The sequence below is a fragment of the Lynx canadensis genome, chromosome D1, assembly GCF_007474595.2.
Source record: "Lynx canadensis isolate LIC74 chromosome D1, mLynCan4.pri.v2, whole genome shotgun sequence".
Taxonomy (NCBI): domain Eukaryota; kingdom Metazoa; phylum Chordata; class Mammalia; order Carnivora; family Felidae; genus Lynx; species Lynx canadensis.
In genome coordinates, this window is record NC_044312.2 from 90,024,243 (window position 1) to 90,047,328 (window position 23,086).

The following is a 23,086-nucleotide window of genomic DNA, read 5'->3' on the forward strand; positions in this document are numbered from 1 at the left end:
CCTGAGATTGGGTGGTGGGGAGGATACGCTGTTTTCTGAGGAGCCGCTGATGAGGAGGTACCCCAGGTATGGCTTTTTGCCAGCACGTACCTGTGTCTTCTGAGCAGCTGGGCACCTAAGCGCGAAAGATACTAAAACAGGTGTTTGTGGGCCAGAGAGAATTTCGTGAGGGAAGAGTGAAGGAAAAGGACAGCAAATGATCCCTGGAACATTTCTGCCAGGGTAGACACTTAACATGTTTTCATGAAATCTTTCAAACATACTGAAAAGGAAAAGTGAGATTAAATGAACACCTGTGTCCCCAACGCCGTGTTTTAAAAATCCCATTGTCTATTGTTGTTACCATATTATTATAACTGTGTTAACTGTACTTAATAATAATCTGTCATATTATTAATCCTATAATGGTATAACTAAGTTAACTATAGTTAATAAAACTGTATTGTATACTTGGAAGCTGCTGAGAGAGTAGATCTTTTTTTTAATTTTTTTTTAATCTTTATTTATTTTTGAGAGAGAGACAGAGTGTGAGCAGGGGAGGAGCTGAGGGGAGGGAGAATCAGAAGCAGGTTCCAGGCCCTGAGCTGTCAGCACAGAGCCCGATGCGGGGCCCGAACTCACGAACCGTGAGATCATGACCTGAGCCGAAGTCGGACGCTTAACTGACTGAGCCACCCGGGCGCCCCAAGTAGATCTTAAAAGTTCTCATCACAAGAAAAAAAAATTCATAACTGTGTATGGCAATGTATGTTAACTAGACTCATTGTGGTGGTCATTTCACAATGCATGCAAATATCAAATCATTATTTTGTATACCTGAAACTAGCATAATATTGTATGTCAGTTATGTCTCACTTAAAAAATCCTATTATTTCTGTTTTGACTTATTTGCTTCAGGTTTTTAAAATAAAAGGTTACCAGGCATCATTAGAAGTTTGCAGTATGTACTTGTTCCTGGATTCTGTCCTTCTCCTTTCTCTCCAGAGGCATCTACTGTCCTGAACTTACTTTTCTCCCTCACTGTCATATGTGTGAAATTTATCCATCTTGACTCTGGTTCTTTGATTTCTCTTTCTTTCTTTCTTTTTTTTTTTTTTTTTTTTTTGTTGTTGTTGATTGATTTTTTACTACTCTTCATCAGGGGTTGGCAAACTATGGCCCCTAGGCCAAATATGCTCTACCACCTGTTTGTTTATTTTTTATTTTTTAAGTTTATTTATCTTTTGAGAGAGAGCGTGCACGAGTGAGCAGGGAGGAGCAGAGAGAGAGAGGGAGAGAGAGACTCCCAAGCAGGCTCCATGCTGTCAGCACAGAGTCCGATGTGAGGCTCAAACCAGTGAACCATGAGATCATGACCTGAGCCGAAATCAAGGGTCGGATGCACAACCGACTGAGCTACCCAGGCACCCCGTCCCACCTGTTTTTATAAATAAAGTTTTATTGGAACACAGCCATGCCCTTTTGTGTATGAATTTTCCATGGCTGCTTTGCATTACAATGCCAAAGTTGAGGTTCTAGCAGACACAAAGGCAGAATGGTTAGCAAAGCCTTAAATATTTGTTAACTGGCCCTTTACAGAAAACGTTAGTCTCCTCCTGCTGCAGAATTCTCTTATAACACTGTAGCACGTTGTACCTGTTTTCCCATGGGTGAGCATTTGGGTCATTTCTAATTTTCTTATTTTACACGCAGTGCTTCCGTAAACATTTTTGTTTTGTTCAGGATTCTCCTGGAGCGTGCAGTAAGCGAAATCACTGGGCTGTGGGGCATGTGCACCTTTTTAAGGGCTGTGACTAAATTGGTCTCCAAGGTGGATCCACCAATTTGCGCTCCCACTGGTGGTCCCTGAGACCTTCTCTCCCTCCACATCCTTGCCAACAACCTGATGTTTTAAGACCGTAAGTTTGGCAAGTGTGCTGTGGTTAAGGCGGAGCTTTATTACCGATGACAGTCAACGTTTTTTCAAGTCGTTATTGACCATTTGCCATTCCTCTTGTGGGAACTGCCCGGTCGTTTCGCCCATTTTTCATACCGAGTTGTTCGTCTTCTTCCTTTTGGGTTGTGAGAGGTCTGCCTGAGATCTGCCTGTGTGAGCCTGCCTGATAGTCCTTTTGGCTGCATGGGTTAAACCCAGTCTGTGACTTGGTTGTCAGTCTGGATTCTTTCTCAGAGCTGTGTCTTTTTTTTTTTTTTTTTTAATTTTTTTTTTCAACGTTTATTTATTTTTGGGACAGAGAGAGACAGAGCATGAACGGGGGAGGGGCAGAGAGAGGGAGACACAGAATCGGAAACAGGCTCCAGGCTCTGAGCCATCAGCCCAGAGCCCGACGCGGGGCTCGAACTCACGGACCGTGAGATCGTGACCTGGCTGAAGTCGGACGCTTAACCGACTGCGCCACCCAGGCGCCCCTCTCAGAGCTGTGTCTTAAGGGATAGTCAGTCTTCGTTCATCTTGAAGATACGTGTGATCTGTATATACGCCTAACACGCACGTGTATGTAATGTGTCTGTGCACATACATGTGCACACACGCACGTACAGATAGATGTCTTCTTTGCCATGGGAAAGTTTGCAGGGTTGCAGGGGTGTAAGGCTGACGGAAAGTGAGTGGATGCCGGCACCGTCAGCAAGGTTGACTCAGCACAGACTCCCCTACCAGAGCCTTCACGTACGTGTGCAGAGCCCCATCTTGGAGTGATTACAGCGCCTTCCCGAGGCTGTCTGTCGGAGCGAGCTGATTGCTGCTGACGCCTCGGCTGCGGGCACGTGACCCGCGAGGTCCCAGGGAGGCTGAAGGCCACCACGGAGGGCTGCCGAAGGGTTTGGAAGGCTGCCTTCGACAGAAACCGAACGTGATTTGTGGTTTGGGCTTCCCCATTTTGGTTTTGGCTGAAATCAGACCTTGGTTTCACTCTGATCAAGTTGAACAGCTCTGTGGCCCACAGCGATTTAAATAATTAAAACTTAATATTTTCAGGCCAGACTGCTTTTATTTGACTTTACACTGGTCCATTATCTTTAAAACTGAGAGCCCTGGCTTCCTCCTCCCCTCTACCTCCTCTGACCTTTCAAGTCAAGCTTTCTGAGTTAAATAGTTAAAGATACTGGGGAGAAACAAAACAGAACACAACAAAACAAACAAAAAAACCCTCTTCAGTCCTTCGGGTTTATGAAGCCCTGTGAAGTCTTCAGCCCTTGCAGCCTTAATCTGTGTATATCTTAACAATAGCTCAGTGAAGCATGTGGGAAAGATGTATTACAAATGCATCTTGCAGGGGCACCTGGGTGGCCCAGTTGGTTAAGCGTCCCACTTCGGCTCAGGTCACGATCTCGCGGTTCATGGGTTCGAGCCCGGCGTCAGGCTCTGTGCTGACAGCTCGGAGCCTGGAGCCTGCTTTGGATTCTGTGTGTGTGTCTCTCTCTCCCTCCCCCTCCCCACTCATGCTCTGTCTCTCTCTCAAAAAATGAATAAACGTTAAAAAAAATTAAAAACAAAATGCCATCCCACAATTGAGGACCGCTGAAGGGCAGCACGGCTAACTTGCCCCTGACCCCATAGCAATCCCTGTGCTGGCCCCAGCGCCCCAACCTGGTGCTCTTCCCATCACGTGTGATGCAATTGTGGGCTTGGTTTAGTACCCCACATCTAGTATGACCCCTCCTCATCGTCACCAGCGTTGCCCGTGCAGGGAGGGCCTCACTCTCTGGACCGAGACAGACATTACTAAGGGAGTGTGTCTAATGTTCCCTGAGCGTTATGCTACGAGTCAGACTTTGCACCGCACGTTTTCTCACACGCCATCTCATTGGATGCGCGAATTAATGCCGTAAGCAGGGCCGGCTTCAGGTCCTGTCTCCTGCACAGGTAGCCAGGGCCCAGACTCCACTTGGAAGGGCACCATGCTTGCTTTTATCCCCTGCACTGCCTTCTTGAATTTTTAACTAATTTCTGAACAGTTGACCCCGAGTTTTCATTTTTTAATATTTTTGTTTTTTGTATTTTTTGAGCCAGAGAGCAAGAGGGAGGGGCAGAGGGAGAGGGAGGGACAGAATCCCAAATTGATGTGGGGCTCGATCTCACGGCTGTGAGATCATGACCTGAACTGAAATCAAGAGTCAGACATTTAACCGACTGAGCCCGACCCCACATTTTCAGTTTGCACTGGGCCCCACAAATTATGTAGCCAGTCCTGTCTGTAGATAAAGAAACCGAGACTCCAAGAGGTGAAGTAATTTGCGCAGGATTACACGGCTAATAACTGGCAGAGCTAGGATTGGACGGATTTCTACTTTGCTACTTCATTTGTTGAAAATAGCAATGAGCCTTGTTTGAATCGCACTGCAGGGAACAGGGAAACAGGTAAATTGCATTGTACAAATACTGATTTTCTGTGGAGAATCGCTTGTGCGTTGAGTAGTTTTGTGTAGACCTCACGCTGGCTAGTACCACTCTTTTCCTTGAGGGGAGGGACAATACCTGTCATTTCTTTTGAGGTTCTGAAAGTGCCTAGACCAGGGACCCTCACAGCGGTGCTGCTCAGGCTGACCGAGAAGGTTAATGGGCTTCTTGGATTGTAACGAAATTGAGACCTCTGAGTTTACCTTGGTAAGCCATAAAGATACATGAGGGATTAAGAGGCTTGTCCACAGTCACAGAACCAGAAGAATCCAGCCCAGCTCTTGGACCAGATCATGCCATCACTCCCTGGGTGGCAGGTGTTCAGGGATCCCCAACTCATGTCCTCCTGGCTTTGCTTATCTGTGTGTCTTATGGTACCAACCATTTCACTCTGACTTTCCCAGGAGATTCGGGTTTTGCCCCAGGCCCCTCAGAGGCAGCTGGCCAGCCTAGAGGTTAACCATGTGGAGTGAGTCATTGCCTCCTGGCCCTGTTGGTACGTTATAGGGTACCGCCTGGTGACTTGGGAGAAGGAGCTGTTAGAACAGGGCAGGGTAAGTGTTGTCCTGTCTTCCTCATTGGCTGGCCAGTTTCCCAGGATGGTCGTTGAGTCAGCCATCTTGGAAGATGAGCTCACTGCTTCCTGAGCAGGACACACTCCTGGTTTGGGGGCTTCTCCAAGGGACTCGCTGGCCTCCCTGATGATCTGCTGTGTTCTCCCTTCACAGCCGCCAACCCTCTGCTTTGCTCCACCGCCCGCTACCACTGCAAGAATGGCCTCTGCATTGACAAGAGCTTCATTTGCGATGGGCAAAATAACTGTCAAGACAACAGCGACGAGGAAAGCTGTGAAAGCTCTCAAGGTAGGAAGCCTCCTAAGCTTTAAAAAACAATTGCGTCGCCATATACCACAGTTAACACTGAACAGAAAGAAACAACACCCATACCCCCTCCAAATACAACAGCCATGTTAGTTTTTACACTTTGCCTTGTGGCCCTTGTACATATGCTTTTAACCCTAATGCACCTACCATTTTGTATTTTGTGTTTCTCCTGTTTGGAGTATCGCATATACATTTTCTCTCCAAAACTAATTTGCCCCAGCTGCCTTGCATATGGTCAGGGTGCTCTACTGTGGTTTTCTATGTTGTTGCATGAGTTGGGGCCACCTGGATTGGTTTTTTTCCCATTGCATTACTTCTTTAGGCTAAGTTCTGCAGAGCACAGTCCGTAGCTTACACCTCAATGTGCAGCTGTTTGAAACAATACTTCCTTTTCTTTACATGGTTGCTAACATTGTCTGCACATGTCAGTTTTATCTTCATATCCCGGGCATTTGCTGCTGTTCTATTTTTTCCATTTTTGCTAATTTAGGAGTCCTAGAATGATAGCTCCCCAAATGCTTTAATTTGCATTTCTCTGATTATGAGCAAAGTCAACATTTTCCCCCGTGTGTTTGTTTACTACTTTGCTCCCGCTTGCGTGAATTGCCTGCTCCTATCAGGGTTTTTTCACTCTCGGAGCTGTTTTATAGAATCTGAAGAGATACAGTTGGGGGGATGGAAAGATGAGCTTTTAAGGGAGCCCAGAAGGACACAGCAGGGTCATATCCTCTGTTAAAACTGACCAGGTTCTTTTCTTTACTCATTGACTCTTTTCTTCAGTGATTAAAAGAATATATAAAGATTTAAAAATGTACATCCAAATTAAGGCATCCTAAGAAGTATGTATTTCTAATGTTATAAACTGGTGCGAATCTGTATGCAATCATTACTTTTTTCACTTAATGTCAAGTTGCTGTGATTCACCTACATTGTTGCTTATCGGTAGACTTCATTTGTTGTGACTGTTACTCAGTATTCTCCTGTGTGTACCACAGTTTATAGATTTAATAAAATTATAAACTGGAAAGGCAAGAGAAAGGTGGCTAACTGCTTGGCTCATATGTTGGGAGGCAAGATGGATGGAGTAAGCTCTGTGAAGTTACAGAGAGGCCAGTTTCAAAGTCCTAGCTTTTATTTTGGTTGATGTTCATTATTATTAGGTGCGGGCCATTATTAAAAATGGATGAGTGAATGAATGAATGAATGAATGAATGGGTCAGGCGTAGCCCACTGGTGAAGGTAGGTCACACATCAAGGATTATAACCACTCCAAATCTGTGTACCTGAGGGTCCATAGACAAGAAAAGACAAAATGTGTATCAACATAGATTTTGCCAAAATTGGTGCAGAGAACAGCTCTGGGAGGTGAGTCTTAGGTAGCATTACCCTCTGGTTGTCCTCATCCAGAAAATTTCCGTCCTTGAGTTTTTTCTTCACCAGTGGTTCTCAAAGTATAATCCTCAGACTAGCAGCATCAGCATCGTGTGGGAACTCTGTGGAAACACAGAGCTCGGGCTGTGCCCCAACCAGCAGAATCAACCCGGGAAGTGGGGCCAGCAGTCTGTGTTTTAACAAGCCCTCCAAGTGATTCCAACACATGTTAAATCTGAGAACCACGGTTTTATACCAACTTTAGAGATGTTTCTAATCTTGCCATTTCCCTGGGAATTTCTAAACTGCTGATTGGATGGCAAGGTGTTTCTAGCCTTTACACAAAGTCAGATGTTTATAAACCAAAACTTACCAGTGTAACTCCTATGGCCTCTGCCATCGGCAGCAATAGATACCACATAGGGGAGTAGCGGTCACAAAGTGAAGGTATTAGCATAGATAGGAGGGATGGAAGAACATTTTCTGCAAATACTGTTTCTTGTGTAGTTCGTTATGTGTTTATGTATCCTAGACTCACCTGTGGTGCCATGAGATGTTCAGCAAAACGACCCCTACCTCTAAAACTTGGAAATTAGGGAATTTGTCCTGGTGGGTTTGGGCAGCATCCCCTACCCTCCACATGCTTATCCCTGCATTTTGCTGTAGCAGATTCTTGCTCGCCCTTAAGAACTATCTCTGTGATGGCTGGGTGAAGTTTGTATTTCTAAATCCAGCTCCTTTCTCTCTCTCTGCCTTGTACTCTCATTGTTATAAACAGAGGTGGAGGGTGAGTCAGTGGTGAGACCCTTGCACACGAAGCCCAGCTCTTGGCAGATATGAAACTTGAAGCAGCATTCCTTAGACTCTCGGCTTTGTGCCCCCCTCACCCAAACAACACCCCTGTAGAATGTAAGCTCTGTTTGCATGTGCTCCCCAAAAACATGTCCCATCCGGGCACGGGTGACAGCTGTCAGGTGCCGTTTGGCGTGACAGCCTCTGAGCCCGGGTGCTTTGCGTTGTGGAAAGGCACTTCTGCCAGTTACCAAAGAACAGGAAGAAGAAAAGTGTGCCTTTTTTGCCCCTCAAATGCCACCGATCCTACCTAGCTGCACAGCGCCCTTGCACATAGTGGATTCAATAAATTGTGTATGCTAGAAAAGATGTCTTTGTCGGGTGTTATGTTATGAAGCTGCATTTAATTTGTCCCTTCTGTGCTATGACAGCGTATATATATTTAGGTTATGTGAGTTCAAGTGTACACAGTCTATTAAAATAATAAGTATCACTACTGGTATTTAAATAGAGTGGGTGGTTCTGTCATTCCCTCAATGGGAGTGCGCCCTGTAGTGACAGGGGACAAGAATCTGGACCTGCTGGCCCCTTGGCCGGTGTGCAGTTCTGTATTCCCACTATGATGTGAGCGTCTTTCCACTCCGGGTGTGATTCTAGTATCAGAGGGTGTGCTTGTCTCTATCGAGTGGCTTCTAAATGCGAACTGGCTACTAATTCCAGTGCGTGAACAAAGGAACACCAGTGTTCTGGGGCTAGGGGAAAACCTGACTCAGACTGGGCTTTTGAGAGACCGTGCTTCATGCAGTGTCTTCCTGAAGAATGTCAGAGGCATCTTGACTCGACAAAATATGGTCTTACATGGCGCGGGATTTGACCCATTGTCCTCTGAATAATGTGAACATTTATCGAGTCTTACCAAGCGCCAGATACTGTGCTAAGCACCTTCTGCACGCGAGCTCATTTAGTCAGAATACATCCTCTCTGCTCCGGCGGGGCTTCCAGACCTTGAAAAATGTGTCTTTGCTCTCACTCGGTGTGGGAAAGAAAATTATATTTTATAATGTTTATTTTGATGGAGTGGAGAGGACTGGCCCTAAGACAGGAAATATGGTGCTTGAAATAACTTTTCTTCTGACTTGATGAGGGTATGAAAAAAGTCGTGTCTCCACTTGAGAGACACCAGCTGTGTGTGCCTCTCCTCCCTGTCTTGCTCATCCCAATTTAGTTCCCTCCTCTATCCTTGGCCTTTGAAACCAACAACAAACTGTCAGAAATTGGAAGTGGGAAGGGACCGCGAAAGCGCAAACATGACCGTGTACCTTTCTATTCCACCGGCGGTGGGGGGGGGGGGTGGGGTATTAGCCAAAGAACTCGGCGGTGGAGTCAATTTTTAATTGGGGAGTTACTGATTGGAAACGTAGCCTGTATATCAGATCATTCCAAAAGCATAGCTTTGGAGCAGGCTCGCATGTGGCTTTTCTCTTTCTTAGGAACCCGTCTGAGAGTCCACAGTACTGCCGTGAACGTGTTGGGTGTGGCCAGCACTCAGGTAGCCTTAGATATGTTGGATTCAATCCTAATTGAGCGGATAGATTCTTTTCAACTTTGGATAAATGACTGACTGTGGCGGGCATCCTACAGTGATCCCTACCCCCTGGGGTTCACGCCCTGGTAGAGTGCGGTCCTTTGAATGCGATCTGGACCTTGTGACTTGCATGGTTTCTTTCCTTTTTTTTTTTTTAATTGTGTCAAAATACTCGTAACATAAAATGTAGCACCTTAACATTTGTAAGTGTATAGTCCAGAGGTGTTGTGTATTCGCACTGTTGTGCCACCAAACTCCAGAACTTTACTATGTTGTAAAACTGAGACACTGTACCCACAGACAACTCCCTGTTCTCCACTCCAGCCCCTGACAACTGCCATTCAACTTTTTGTGTCCCTGCAGTTGACTGCTCTAGATAACTCCTATGAGCGGAAGCATACAGTATTTGTCATTTTGTGACCGGTTTAGTTTTCTTAGCAAAATGTCCATAAGAGTCATGCTATAGCGTGTGTCAGAATTTGCTTCCTTTTAATTAAGGCTGAATAATACTCCATTGTATGTCTGTACCCCCTTTTGTTTATACACTCACCTGTTGATGGACATTTGAGTTCCTTCCACGTTTTGGCTGTTGTGAAGAATGGCCGTTGGGAACATGGCTGTAGAAAGTGTGATTCAATTTTAGTAAAGAGAGTAGCAGCACGATTGATCGAATGTCACTTCCAAGATTAGATTAGAAAAGATTTTGGCGTTTTGCGTACTCTCTCCTGCTGACGCCTGTGGAAGCTGGTTGCCATCTTTGGGCTGCCTCACAGATGGGCTCATGTGGCAAGGAACTGGGTAGGGCTCTGATCAGAGGCCAGGGAGGAGCTGAGGCCTGTCAGCGGCCACCTGAATGAGCTTGGAAGTGGATCTTCCGCTAGCCCAGCCCTGACCTGTCTGTGGCCTGGCGCACACCTTGATTGTGACCTTTTAAGAGGTCTTGGGCCAGAGCTAAGCCACTCCTGGATTTTTTGACCCATGGAAACTGTCAGACAATAAATGTTTGGTTCCTTAAAATAAATTGTGGAGTAATTTATTGTACAATAATAAATAACTAATAAAATGAATACTTCCCAAGCGGGTCCCAGTTCTGATTGCTCTCATTGCAGAGAGCTTATGAAGACGTAGGTGTTGTTGAGCGGGTCAGACCTTTGAAGGGAGATCAGGCACACAGGAGATAGATATATACACGGATAAGCGTTGCTTTGCGCAGTAAGCGTCAGGCACCGGTTTTAGCATTGTACCTTTATTTTCCCATCCAGTCTCACAAAATCCCTGTGAGAGCAGCTCCTCTCCCAGACACATGATCTCCATTTCTAGATGAAGAGCTCAAGAAGCACACAGGTTGTTCCGTGGCTGTGCCGCGTTCACATAGCAAGTAAATGGTGACGCCAGGATGGGACGTGGATCGTCCAGCATACAGACTAACGTTCTTCGTGGTTCTTCATCGTCCCCTGACACTGCCTCCCTGTTATCACTCACCTGGGACCAGGAACTCCAGGTGATCAGTCCATGCCCGCCCTTGGCCCTCCTGTGAGCTCACGGGCAAGGTTGCGTGTGAAGGCTGGCATACCTTCCCTGTTTCCATACTCAGGTTTTCCTTTCAGTATGAAAGACTAATGATGCCTGTCCACCTTCCTGCTTGATGAGAAATGCTGGAGAGTTAAGCTCTTCTAAAAAAGCCACCAGTGCCAAGATAGCTAATTGAGTATTTTGGCAGCTGGGTTGCAGTTTCTTTATCTTGCCTGCTGTATCCTGGTGATAACGCTCAAGGAGAATTTGGAAAGCTGGTCGTGAGGTTTGGCACCTCCCCAGAAGCTAACAGTGACAGCTTTGTCCTGTTTCTTCTGTAGAAGTGTGTGTTAGTGTGTGTGTGTGTGTGTGAGAGAGAGAGAGAGAGCAAGAAGGAGGGAGGGAAAAAGAGAGGGAGAGAGAGCAAGCAGTCTTTACTGGTGTTTTTTGTCAGTGGGAAGGTAATGGGGTACCTCCATGTGCCAGGCCTTGAGCCGCATACAGGGGATACAGTAATGGCCTTGGCCTCTCTTGAATTATGTCCTCCCTCACCTAAAATTCATATATTGAAGTCCTAGGGGCGCCTGGGTGGCGCAGTCGGTTAAGCGTCCGACTTCAGCCCGGTCACGATCTCGCGGTCCGTGAGTTCGAGCCCCGCGTCAGGCTCTTGGCTGATGGCTCAGAGCCTGGAGCCTGTTTCGGATTCTGTGTCTCCCTCTCTCTCTGCCCCTCCCCCGTTCATGCTCTGTCTCTCTCTGTCCCAAAAATAAATAAACGTTGAAGTCCTAAACCCCAGGGCCTCAGGATGAGACCTTATTTGGAAATAGGGTCATTGCAGATGTGATTAGTTAAGATGAGGTCATACTGGAATCAGGTGGGCCTCTAATCTAATCTGACTGGTGTCCTTACAACATAAAGGGCAAACTTGCGTGAGTGTGTGTGTGTCATGCGTGCGCGCGCGCACACACACACACACACACACACACACGGAGAACTCCATGTGAACATGAAAGCAGAAACGGGCTAATACATTTATGAGCCAAGGAACTCCAGACACAGCCAGCAAACCCACCAGATGTTAGGGGAGAGGCACAGCACAGATTCTCCCTCAGGCCCTCAGAGGGAGCCGACCCTGCCAACATCCAGCCTCCAGAACTGTGAGACAGTAGATTTCTGTTGTTTATTTAAAAAAAAATTTTTTTTAAACGTTCATTTGTTTTTGAGATGGAGAGAGACACAGCATGAACGGGGGAGGGGCAGAGAGAGAGGGAGACACAGAATCTGAAACCGGCTCCAGGCTCTGAGCTGTCAGCAGAGAGCCCGACGCGGGGCTCGAACTCACGGACCGCGAGGTCGTGACCTGAGCCGAAGTCGGACGCTCAACCGACTGAGCCACCCAGGCGCCCCAGATTTCTGTTGTTTAAACCATGTAGTGGGTGTTGTGAACAGCGGTCCTAGCAAACTAATACAGCCCCCAGGACGTCACCCTCAGGCAGGGTACAGCCGTGTGCCCAGTGCCACAGCGAGGGGATGGGAGTTGCCGGAGGGTGGCCAGAGCACGAAAGCAGGGTGAGAGCAGGGCCCGGGGAGAGGTGAAAGCACGCGGGGCACCGAGGGGACCGTGGGGGCTGAGCATGAACCCGTGGGGAGAGCCGCTGCTTTGCCTGCTCTGGGGGTCGTAGAGCCGTGCTTGGTTAATAGGACATCTCCCCGCTTGTATCTCGAGACGCTCCCCTCCCGTTTGTGGCGTACAGGCCTCATTAACCGTGTCTCCACAGCAGTCCTGGCCCTGGAGTCAGTGAGTCAGCACCCCTCCAGGGGTCTGACTGAGACCATCAACACCCGTTTCCAGGCACCTCCCGATGACTGTGCTTGTGGCTTTCATCTGCCGAGCCTAATGCCACAGCCAGTCTAAACCCACCAGTGACCGGCTCCAGGCGGGAGCCGGAACCGGGGCTTCCAGTGAGGAAATATATAGCTGCAGGAAGGAGGAACTAGGGACAGGGACTGCGTCTTACCCCACCCTCTCAAATAAACATCTCAGAGAAAACCCTGTAGCCGCGGGAATCCGACACAATATAACCGAGTGATCCAACAGCCAAAGAGCATTTCTAGAGAAACCCGGAAGGCACGAGATTGGAAGAGTGCTAGTTTTTATTATCACTTTTCAAATATCAGTGGAAAAGAGCCTTATATGTTTAAAAGCAAAAAAGAGCCTTCTAGGTTTAGGGGATCCAACCAAAAATGTCGCCAGCTCGAACTTGGTGGAGAGTCAGGATTTCCCACAAAACTGTTGGCCACCAAGTGGTGTCAAGGGCTGCGTCAGAGGGACCCTCAGAAAGACTCGTCCCCACGAAAGAACTCATTTGGCTTTGCTTAGAATAAAGCTGCTGGAGGTGCTATTAACGGCAGGATTGCAGAAGCCTTTTTTCCACTTTTAATTTGAGAGTTTGAGAGCCCAGCGGGGCGAGGAAAGGCGGAAATGCTGAAGAAACAGGAGGATGGGCAATGCTGCCTTTCTGTACCTGTGGAGTTTTCTTCCTAATAGTCGAGCGCATCACGAAAGCTTCCTTTCCTTCAACCACTGCAGCGGGGGCTTGAGGATTTCTGAAATGTCCCTCGTTGAGAAGCAAGTCAGAGTGACTCTCCTCCTGAGATGGTAATTGCTTCCTGATCCCGCAGCCACCGTGGTAATCTTCAGAGCTGTTTCTTTAGGCCCTCCCATTGCTTACACACGTCTCCCTCCTCTTGGCTCTCCTGGCTTCTGCCTCCATCTGTCCATCTGTCCCTCCCTCTCCCTGGCATGTGGGGCATCCAGCCTGGACACCTGAGGCTGTGGACAGAAGTTTCGGGGCAATGGGACTGCGTGTGGGGCTTCCTCCCTGTCTGCAAGTCTGCCTTGCAAGTTTTCTGAGCTGCTGCTTGATCATGCTGGGGCCATTTATCTGTCCCGTCCGTGGACAGCTCCCCACCCCCCGGCCCCCGCCCAGCCCCCTGTTACTTTCCTGACTATTCCCAACACTCATTCACACACACACCGTTTGCAGAGTGCCCCCTGTTGCCTGGCCCCACTCAGGTCCTGGAAGAAACACACAGCTAGATCCGATGAAAACTGCTCACGGTCTACAAGGGAGAAGCAGCGTGCCCTGCAGATAATTACCCAAAAGCGTGATAAATGCTGTCGCAGAGGAGCGAGTAGCACACTGTGGTGACACGAGGGGCATGACTGAGACAGTGGGCGAGGACAATTTCCCTAGGGAAGTATGGATAAATACTCTTGAAAGATAAGTAAAAATGGAGCCAGAAACGAGCGCGAGGCCGGGCATCCTGCCAGAGTGGGTAGGGCAGGAGGAAAGTGTGCATGTGTGTGCGTGTGGGGCGGGGGTGCATGGTGGGCTGAAACTGTCAGGGTGGGTTGGCGCCGGCCGGTGGAGACCCACTTCCTACATGCCTCACTTGGAAGGTGGAGCCAGAGGAAGAAAACTAAGAGAAATGAGATGCTCAACCCCGGTAGGGAAAGTCACAGGAGGGGCTGATTCCGACTGCATACAGCCAGCATTGTGATTCTCCGTGGGTCCTGGTTGGCTCTGCTGACCCACCGGCAGGAAAAGCCTAACCGAGATTTGGGGATACTGTAAACGAGGTTGTGGAATAATCGATTCTGTGAATTCTCCTTGGGGAGGGCCGATGACCGTGGGCTGGGTGTTCCCCGTCTCCCACCCTTGACTAGTAGCTTGCGCTTCCTTCCTGGGTTATGCAGTCCTGTAATTATCTTTCCCTTGTTAGCCTGTTTGGCTACCTGAGAACTCTTGGCCTGTGAAAAGTGGAAATGGGCTCTGATGTTACAGATATCTTGTCACATTCCCCAGAGGCTCCCGGACCTCTTTCTCATTTCCTCCCTGTTGCTCTCTGAAGACTGCAGCCTATCAGTCTTTGGTTCTGGAATGCCCCAGAATGACACGTGGCCACGTTCTCCCTCCGTGAGTTCTTTTCCTGGAAATCGTGTCCCTTCTGTAATCACGTGAGCTGCTCAAATTTGCACCGGTAGTCAGCTTTTCTTGAAGGTCTTTGGCAGAGCACTTTGCTGTGAGGAGTCAAGATAATTCCTAGGAGCTTAATTTTCAGTTGAGAGAAAGACCAGGAATGCACAATCACCCCTTTGGCCAGCACTACCAACTTGAAAAATGTTGCGTTAATCCTTGCATTTAAAAGTATACATTAACGTGCTGTATGTTCTGGATTCCAACGTACATCAGATATGTTCTGTCAGCTGCCCCGTCCTCAGCTCCTTCCTGACTGCGTGCTCCACTTAAGACCTTTGGAAGGACGAGCCCTCCGTGCTCTGAGACTGTTCCCAACCACCTGAGCCACTGTGGACCCAATGAGGCACGGACACCTGACCCGAGGCCAGTCCGTTCATGGGCTGGCTGGCAGCAGATCAGAATGTCTCCCTCAAACTCAGACGCTCAGGGCGGAGTCAGCCTTAAGAGGCTGAGCAAATGTTTTGCTTTATCCCCCATCGCCCCCGGTTCTCAGCCCTGGTCCCCAGCCCTGGTCCACGTGAGGCCCAAGGCCTCCATCTTTTAGTGAGTATCCCAGAGTAAACCTTCCCTTCCACGTGAGCTGACTTGACTGGACCACACGTGATGATAAGCGGCAGCCATTCACGGACTCATGGGAAGAGTTCGTTTCGTACTCAGACAAGTAGGAGGGAGTAGGAAGACGGGAGAGGCAGAGCAAAGAGGGAAAGGTGCAAATCCTTCGGGAACCTTTAGGATCCGTACTGAGTGTTTCTTCTCTGATTTTTTCCACCGTGATGTTCTTAGTTTGGAAGACTTGAGGTGGCCCAGGGACTCCATATTAGTCAGGAGATGGGCTGATACAGTGGCTAAAATAAGGTGGAAGTGATACTTTAAGTAAGTGCCTTAAATAAGACAAAGTCTCTCACATGGGACACCCCAGAGATGAGCATTCCGGGCCGACTGGGAGCCCTGCCCTCTTTGGGGCTCCCAAGGCTGCTCCAGTGGCCACCATTTCCCAGACATCAGAAAGAAGAAAAGAAGGAGAAAACCAGGACAGGCCACTTCCTCTTTTAAGGAGGTGACCCGAAAGCTGCACAATGTCAGCTTTCTTCATAAGCCAGTGACCTGAACTTAGTCACATGACCACACCGAGCTGCAAGAGAGTCTGAGGCATGTATTCTTTTTATTTTTTAATTTTTTTAATGTTTTTTTATTATTTTATTTATTATATGTTTATTTATTTTTGAGAGAGAGAGAGAGAGAGAGAGAGAGAGAGAGAGAGCACAAGTGGGGGAGGGACAGAGAGAGAGACACAGAATGTGAAGCAGGCTCCAGTCTCCAAGCTGTCAGTACAGAGCCTGATGCGGGGCTCGAACCCACGTACTCTGAGATCATAACCTGAGCCGAAATCGGATGCTTCACTGACTGAGCCCCCCAGGTGCCCTGCATGTATTCTTTATCATCGTGGGTACGCCTGTGCCCAACTAAATCTCAGGAGTATATGTTCTGAGAGGCAGAAAAGGAGAGAATGGGGAATAATTAGCCTGTCTCTGCCCCAGGCTCTTGTAAACTGAGCCAATAGACTGAGGTTGCTTTATGCCAATAGCGTGCCCTGTCGGGTTTTGGTACTGGCCACCACTCGACCACAGACTTCTCTGAGTGGCATTAATCACACCGCCTGAGAGAGGACACTCAGTGGGCGCGTCGCTTCCTGGGGCTCTCGGACGCAGCGGGACGGAGTATTCCTGCACTGGCCCCCCTCATTCCCAGATGCCTAATTGGAGAGGCACTTTACATATTTGCCCTTCTTTCATGGACTCATTTATTATAAATGTGTTGTGACCCTTTGAGAGCCAAGCTTTTACCTTAATCTTGGAGTTTGATCAAGGTGGTAGTTATTCTTCAGATGACAGGAACCTGACTTTTCACTTGCTTTTTCTGCAGAAGTCTCAGATCTGGCTCACTTTGCATCTGAAGGAAATCTCCAAGGACCGATGCTTTGTCCTCGCTAGCTGATTGGTTAGGCAGCCTTTCCCTTGTGGCTCAGAACCTTCTATTTATTTTCTTTCTGTCTTGGTCTACCAGTGAGTGCCTGCCGGTTTCTCCCTTCTGGAAATATGCTGTGTGTTAGGGAAGTGACTGTATGGTGCCCATGTCCCCACAGTACACATCCCTGTGCTTTTCACAGTCAATTACTTCTCCCTGTCTTTCTCCCGACCTCAGTGTGGCAGTGTGGCAGTTTTACTTTTTTTAATGTTTATTTATTTTGAAAGAGAGAGAGAGAGTGCGTGTGTGAACAGAGGAGGGGCAGAGAGAGGGAGAGAATCCCAAGCAGGCTCTGCACTGTCAGCGCAGAGCCCGACGCGGGGTTCAAACTCACGAAACTGTGAGATCGTGACCTGAGCTGAAACCAAGAGTCAGAGGCTTAACCGACTGAGCCACCTAGGGCGCCCATCAGCGCGGCAGTTTTAAAGTGTGTCCACAAATTCTTTGGCATTCTTCTCATCAAGAACTAGAGCCCGTGTCCCTTGCCCTGGAAACTTTTGTGACTATTTGACTAGTAGGGTAGAAGTGATGTTCTGTGATTTCCGCAGCTGGGAAGTAGAAGGCTATGTGGCTTCCTCCTTGCTTTCTGGAATAGTTTTATGGAAGGCTTCACCTACCGTATAAACGGTCCAGCTGCCCTCAGGCTGCCATACTGTGAGGAAGCCCAAACCAGTCTACAGGGAGAGACCATGGAGAGAGTGTCTGGGCAGCCCCCAGCGGCTTCTGCCGCTCTGATCACGGTTATACGTGAGACCCCAAGGGAGAACTGCTCCTGTCCTGAATTCCTAAACCACAGAAACTGAGAGATAATACAGTGTCATCATGGTAAGTCATTAAACTTAGGGCTGACTTGTTACGCAGCAGTAGCTCCCTGGAACCCTGTGCCATCAGAGAGCATCTCCCTGAGCCATAATCTGCTCCCCGAGGTGGAGAAGCTGATGGGCCCAAATGCTTCGCTGGGCGCCTCATTTCCCAAGAGAGCCCTCACGTGGTCCTTGTGTTCCTGGGTGCCCTCAGACATGGTGTTGCACACGCAGGCCAGAAAGGCTGCCGGCCGCCAGACTCTGCTGTGTCATGTCTGAGTCACACGAAGCTATTCCTGGTCACCCCACGGACACATCTCCCGAGTGTGATCACACTTCACTTGTGATCCTTGGAGGCCGTGTAGGATGCTTCTCACAGAGGCTGAGCCCAAATCCCTGCCCACAGAGACCTGGAGGAGCTTTAGTTTCCCTGGCCAGCCCTGTGCTAGGCACAGAGGAGACAGAGGAGAACATTCGATGGGAGAAGGTTAAAAAACAACAACAGCAACAATCCATGAGGCTTTGGTTATGAATTTTAGGAGCAAGCTGAATTTCAAGACCTTTCTGTCCCCTTAGCGACCGTATCAGACATAGTCATAGTACAACACATCAAGATCTCAGACTTTGCGTGAGGTCAGACAGCAGCTCTACCGGCTAGGAGCTCGGTGGCTTTGGGCAACTTATTTAACCACTCTGAGCCTCTTCAACACCAAGATGACAAGGCCGGCCTCCAGGATCGCTGGAAGGAAAAGTGAGAGAAGGCTGCCGAGCACTTAGGCCAGAGCAGGTACTCCTGAGTATGGATTCCATTCCCCATGGGTCAGCGCTTCCTCTGTATAACCAACAACCACCGCAGCTACCTGCCCGAGCCTTTTCCTCTTTGGAGGAACACTAAATGTAAAAGAATCAGGTGAGCCCTCCAGGGTACTCTGTCTCTGCCAACTAACAAGGTTTTTTCTCCTTCCTGCCTACCAGCAGGGAGCCAGGCCACAGGCTTGGTTCCATCTGGCACCTTGCTTCCTGGCCTGACAAAAGTGGAAATAGCAGTGGAACATTCCGGAGTATGAGCGTTCAGAGATAGGCGGGAGGCGGAGTGGACCTTCTACCAGCTCGGCAGGGACGAGAAATGCTCAGGAGGGACCCATGTTGTCTAAAGAGTCTCCGTAATAACTTGTCTGGTTACATCCTTGGAGAGACGATCTTCTTGGTAAATAACAGAGGTGAATCTCACATCGGCCTTTGTTCACTCGGCAAATATTACAAAATGTTAGGTACCTAGAATGCATCACTGAGTCAGAGAGGCCCCTGCGTTATGTGGTTCTCTCCATTTCTATGGACCAGCACCAGTCTAAAAGCTGCGTGTAAATCTTGATTCGTTTGGAGGGAATTACTTTGATTATTCGCGAGGAGGAACTGAGATTTGCCTTCTGTTTCCAAGAGTAATCTTTTAGAGCAGAAGTGGTGAGGTAGAATCTGGAAGAAAAGGGAGAAAAATGTCTCTGGAGTCACTGATCATCCATTCCAGATAATCACACTCTGAGACATTTGGAAAAGACACCTCAGACTAATTTATGGCGTGTTTTCTATTAGAATTGCAAAATTCGCACAGAGGGTGTTAAAAGTGTGGCTTCACATCCTATTTAATACGTACTCTATTTAAAACTGGGATATGAGGGGCGCCTGGGTGGCGCAGTCGGTTGAGCGTCCGACTTCAGCCAGGTCACGATCTCGCGGTCCGTGAGTTCGAGCCCCGCGTCGGGCTCTGGGCTGATGGCTCAGAGCCTGGAGCCTGTTTCTGATTCTGTGTCTCCCTCTCTCTCTGCCCCTCCCCCGTTCATGCTCTGTCTCTCTCTGTCCCAAAAATAAATAAACGTTGAAAAAAAAAAAAAATTTAAAACTGGGATATGAACTGAAACATGGAATGAAAGCTAGAAGGCTATACTAATTTGCTGGTTTCTGAACCTAAGCATGGTTCTGCTTCTGTCTTTTTTGGTTTCCATCATTGTTCCTTATTATTTTTCATTAAAAGCACGTTGTGTACACTTCGAAAGATCAGGGGCCCCGAGTTTGTTCTCGGCCCTCTCTTTTCCCAGTGTATCCCCGACCAAAGGATTTTTGTATATATTCTCCACACAAGTCCTTTGTCAGTCCTGTGCTTTGCATGTATTTTCTCCCATCCTGTGGATTGTCTTTTGCACCTTCTTAATAGCCTCTTCTATCGCGTAAAAGTTTTTAATTTTGGCGAAGTCTAATTCGTGTCTTTTCTTTTGTTGTTGTCACATTTGGTTTCATATTTAGTAAATCGTTGCCTAATCCAAGGTGCCAAAGATTTACTTCTACTTTTTTCCCTAAGAGATGTATGATCCTGGCTCTTACATTTAGGTCTCTGATGGATCTTGAGTCCATTTTTATGTGTGGTGTGAGGGAGGGGTCTAATATTCGTTTGCATGTGAACATTCAGCTGTCCCAGCCCCTTTTGTTGAAAAGAATGATCTTCTTTCATTGAAATTGTCTCTGTACCCTTGTCTGCTTTGTTTTTAATAAATACACTACCCTAGACTCCCTCGGCTATATTTCTAGCCTGGGGACAAATTCACAAGTAGCATACAACTGTCCCTGCCTTCTAGGGATTTATATTCAGAAAGAAGACAAAGCTGTGTGATGATACAGCAAATATTTTTTTCTAAGTGGTTAGATCCTTCCTCATTGGATGACTTGGTAATTGCACATTCTTCTCCTTCATAAAGGCAGTGCCGTCTCCTTCACCAGAATAGCATTTTTTACTCCACAGGTAATGATAGTTGTACCGAGCAGAAACTGTCACATGAGCGTTTGCTGTGTGTCAGGCACTTCTCTGAACACTCTGTATGCGTCATCCACTTAAACCTTGAGAACCCCATGGGGCAATAACTGTTATCCACATTTTGTCAATGAAGAAAATGAGGCCCAGAGAGGTTAGTTTGCCGTGGGTCGGTTAGCTCATAGGTGAAGGGTCAGATTTGAATCCACCAGCCCAGCTCCAGACCCCAGTGCACGCTCTGGCCATTTCAGCAGTGAGGCCAAAGTGCCTCTCTCATTCACTGCCCCATCCCCGTTGCCCAGCACTCAGCTGGCACTCAGTAACCACTTGTTGAATACACAGTGGGATGAAATGAATAAACGACTTGAGGGACAATCCGGACAGAAGAGCAGTGGCCAAGGGAAGGGAGGATTGATTTGTGGGAGCAGATCAGAGGAGTGACATCCATAGAGTTGGCCTCAGTGAGAATGATGCCCAAGCCAGCGGCGCCCCGAGGGAGAAGAATCGACTCTCTTTGAGAGTAGGGAAGGGGGAGCGATGGGCGGTGCAGTGAAGAGCCACGGAGTTGCAGCCAGTGCAACGATCTGCATAGGAAAAGTATAGAAATGCTATCGAGTGAGCACATACACCCAGGCATCCACCACCGCCATGTAAAGGGTGCAGGCCGGGGAGCCCGTGCCCTGGGGCTTCACGGCAGACCAGCAAGGCCTCGCCTGGGATCAGCGGGACGTCGATGGCTCTGAGGAGGTGGTGTGGCATGCCTGTCACTTTATTGTCGTTCTGGGAAGAAATTGCTTGTGAAATTCAGGAGACGTGGTGTCCCCCAGAAGTGTTCTGGCAGGGAGAGCGGGTTCTTGGGAAAGGGGAAAGCTTGATGCGGTGTCGCCGGTAAGTCAGGCGAGGAATGTTGAGCCCCTTCGCTTCTCTCACAGTCTGTGAGCCGAAAAATTGCCTCCAGCTCACAGGGCGGAGGCCGTGCCGGCATGAGAGCGCAAAAAACCACGAATGAGACTGGCTTCCTTGAGAAGACAGTATCTGCCCCTGCCAACCTGTGAAGAGAGAGCAACAATCACCAGTCTTAGAGTAAACGCCCACGGTGTGCCGGGCACCGGGCTCTCACATTTTACACCTTACCGGAATCTACTGAAGAAGTTTCTCCTGCTATTATGATCCTCATTTTTCAAGGAAGGAAAATGAGGTTAAGGGCGATTGTGGGACTTGTATAAGGTCCTTGTGATGGTTGAAGGTGTGTGTCCCTTCAGCCGGGCTAAGGGTCTGGGTGTGTCTGTGCAGGCTGTTTCTGGAAGACATTAGCATTTGGCTTAGTAGAGTGAGTAAAGCAGATAGCCCTTCCCAGTGCTGGTGGGTCTCATCCAACTTATTGAGGACAAAAAGGCAGAGGGAGGGCAAATTCATTCTCTCTGGTTAAGCCAGGACGTCCTTCAGACTTTAGGACATTGGTGCTCCCAGTCCTTGGGCCTTTGGACTCAGACAAGGACTTCCTCCACCGGCTCCCTGATTCTCAGACATTTGGGTTTGGACTCGAATTATACCACCAACTTCCCTGGGCCTCCAGCCTGCAGAGGACAGATCATGGGACTTTTCAGCCTCCGTAATCATCTGAGCCAATTCTTCATAGTAAATATCTGTCTATGCATCTATGTATCTATGTATCTATCTATCTAGTCTCCTTTTGGTTCCCTGGCTGTGTAATCATCCAGTAAATGGCAGAGCCAGGATTTGAACCCACACTCTTGTGACCTACCTAAAAGCCAAAGTTCTTAACTGCTACAGTCTGAAGACACAGTCCCTGCCCCCCAGGATCTTGCCATTTGGTTTGGGTGACCAAGTTAACAAATAGAAAACAACAAGTCAGGGTGTGCGGTGTGCCCAAGGGAACAAGTGAGGGTATCTGGATGAAGCGCTTGGAGATGCTGTCCAAGATAGAGCTGTGGTCCAGAAAATGGTGGCTCAGCGTTTGGGAGAGAATAGAGAGGGCTTGCTCTATGCATTTAAGAGTTAAGAACTGATGAAGTAGCCTCTCCAAGACTCTGTTTTCTCCTTTGTAAAATGAGGACATGACCCATCTCCCCATTTATTTGACTATCCTGTGAAACAACGTTGTCAAGAACCTAGCGGAGGGCTTGGCATATAAGAAGCATTCAGGAGATAGTGGCTGCTGGTATTCATTGCTGCTGTATTATTACTGCCGTCGTTATTACTATACAAGCACTGTCTTAGGTGCTTGACCACCCAGGGGAGAGGAGTAAGACCCAGCTCCAGCCCTGGAGGAGCTTAGAGGTTAGGGAAGGAGGTAAGCAAGTGAACAGATCATTCCCACATTGCCTGTTTCTTTTTCTGTGCACTCCCCGCTCCCAGATTGTAAGTACTCAAGGCGACACTGTCAGACGAGTAACCGTCCGTCCGTATCTTAAAACTTAATGTGATATGCGCAACATGAGAGTCCTGCCTGGCCTGCTGTTTGGGAGGGCGTGGCTGATGTAGGCCAGGCTCACCTCCTCCCTGCAAGCTGGGTTCAGGTTTGCTCTACCTGTTTCTCTTTCTTCTGGGAGAAATGGGCCCCCCAGGGCATGTTTTTCTCATGGAAAAGTCCATGCCCAGCTGCACAAGCACATTTCAAGCCTCTGCTCATGGCATGATCTGTGGCCCCATTGGCCAGAATAAATCACATGACCAAGCGCAAGGTCAGTGGGGCGGGATTTATACTGTGCCTCTAGAGAGCAAAACTGCAGGGTTACAGGGCCAAGGGCATGGGTGTGGGAAAAGGCGGAGAATGGGGAGCAGCAGCGTGTTTCACACTGAAGTTTGGAGTGGGGGTAGGTTCTGGCCACAAATGTCTGTCCTTGACCCG

General features: G+C 48.3%; 1 protein-coding gene and 1 long non-coding RNA gene across 2 annotated transcripts in view; one reads left to right on the forward strand and one right to left on the reverse strand.

Annotated features, from left to right (window-relative positions):
- LDLRAD3 (low density lipoprotein receptor class A domain containing 3) overlaps nucleotides 1-23,086 on the forward strand; it is a 191,897-nt gene that overhangs the window by 123,867 nt on the left and 44,944 nt on the right. Inside the window, exon 4 of the mRNA XM_030332518.2 lies at nucleotides 5,128-5,262. Coding sequence (XP_030188378.2) covers nucleotides 5,128-5,262 — 135 coding nt within the window. The remainder of the gene's footprint in view (nucleotides 1-5,127; nucleotides 5,263-23,086) is intronic.
- LOC115525363 lies at nucleotides 6,329-11,099 on the reverse strand. Its single transcript, XR_003972354.1, has 3 exons — nucleotides 10,514-11,099; nucleotides 9,582-9,648; nucleotides 6,329-6,776 (listed from the first exon to the last, which is right to left on the reverse strand). It is a non-coding gene; the product is annotated as an uncharacterized LOC115525363 (long non-coding RNA).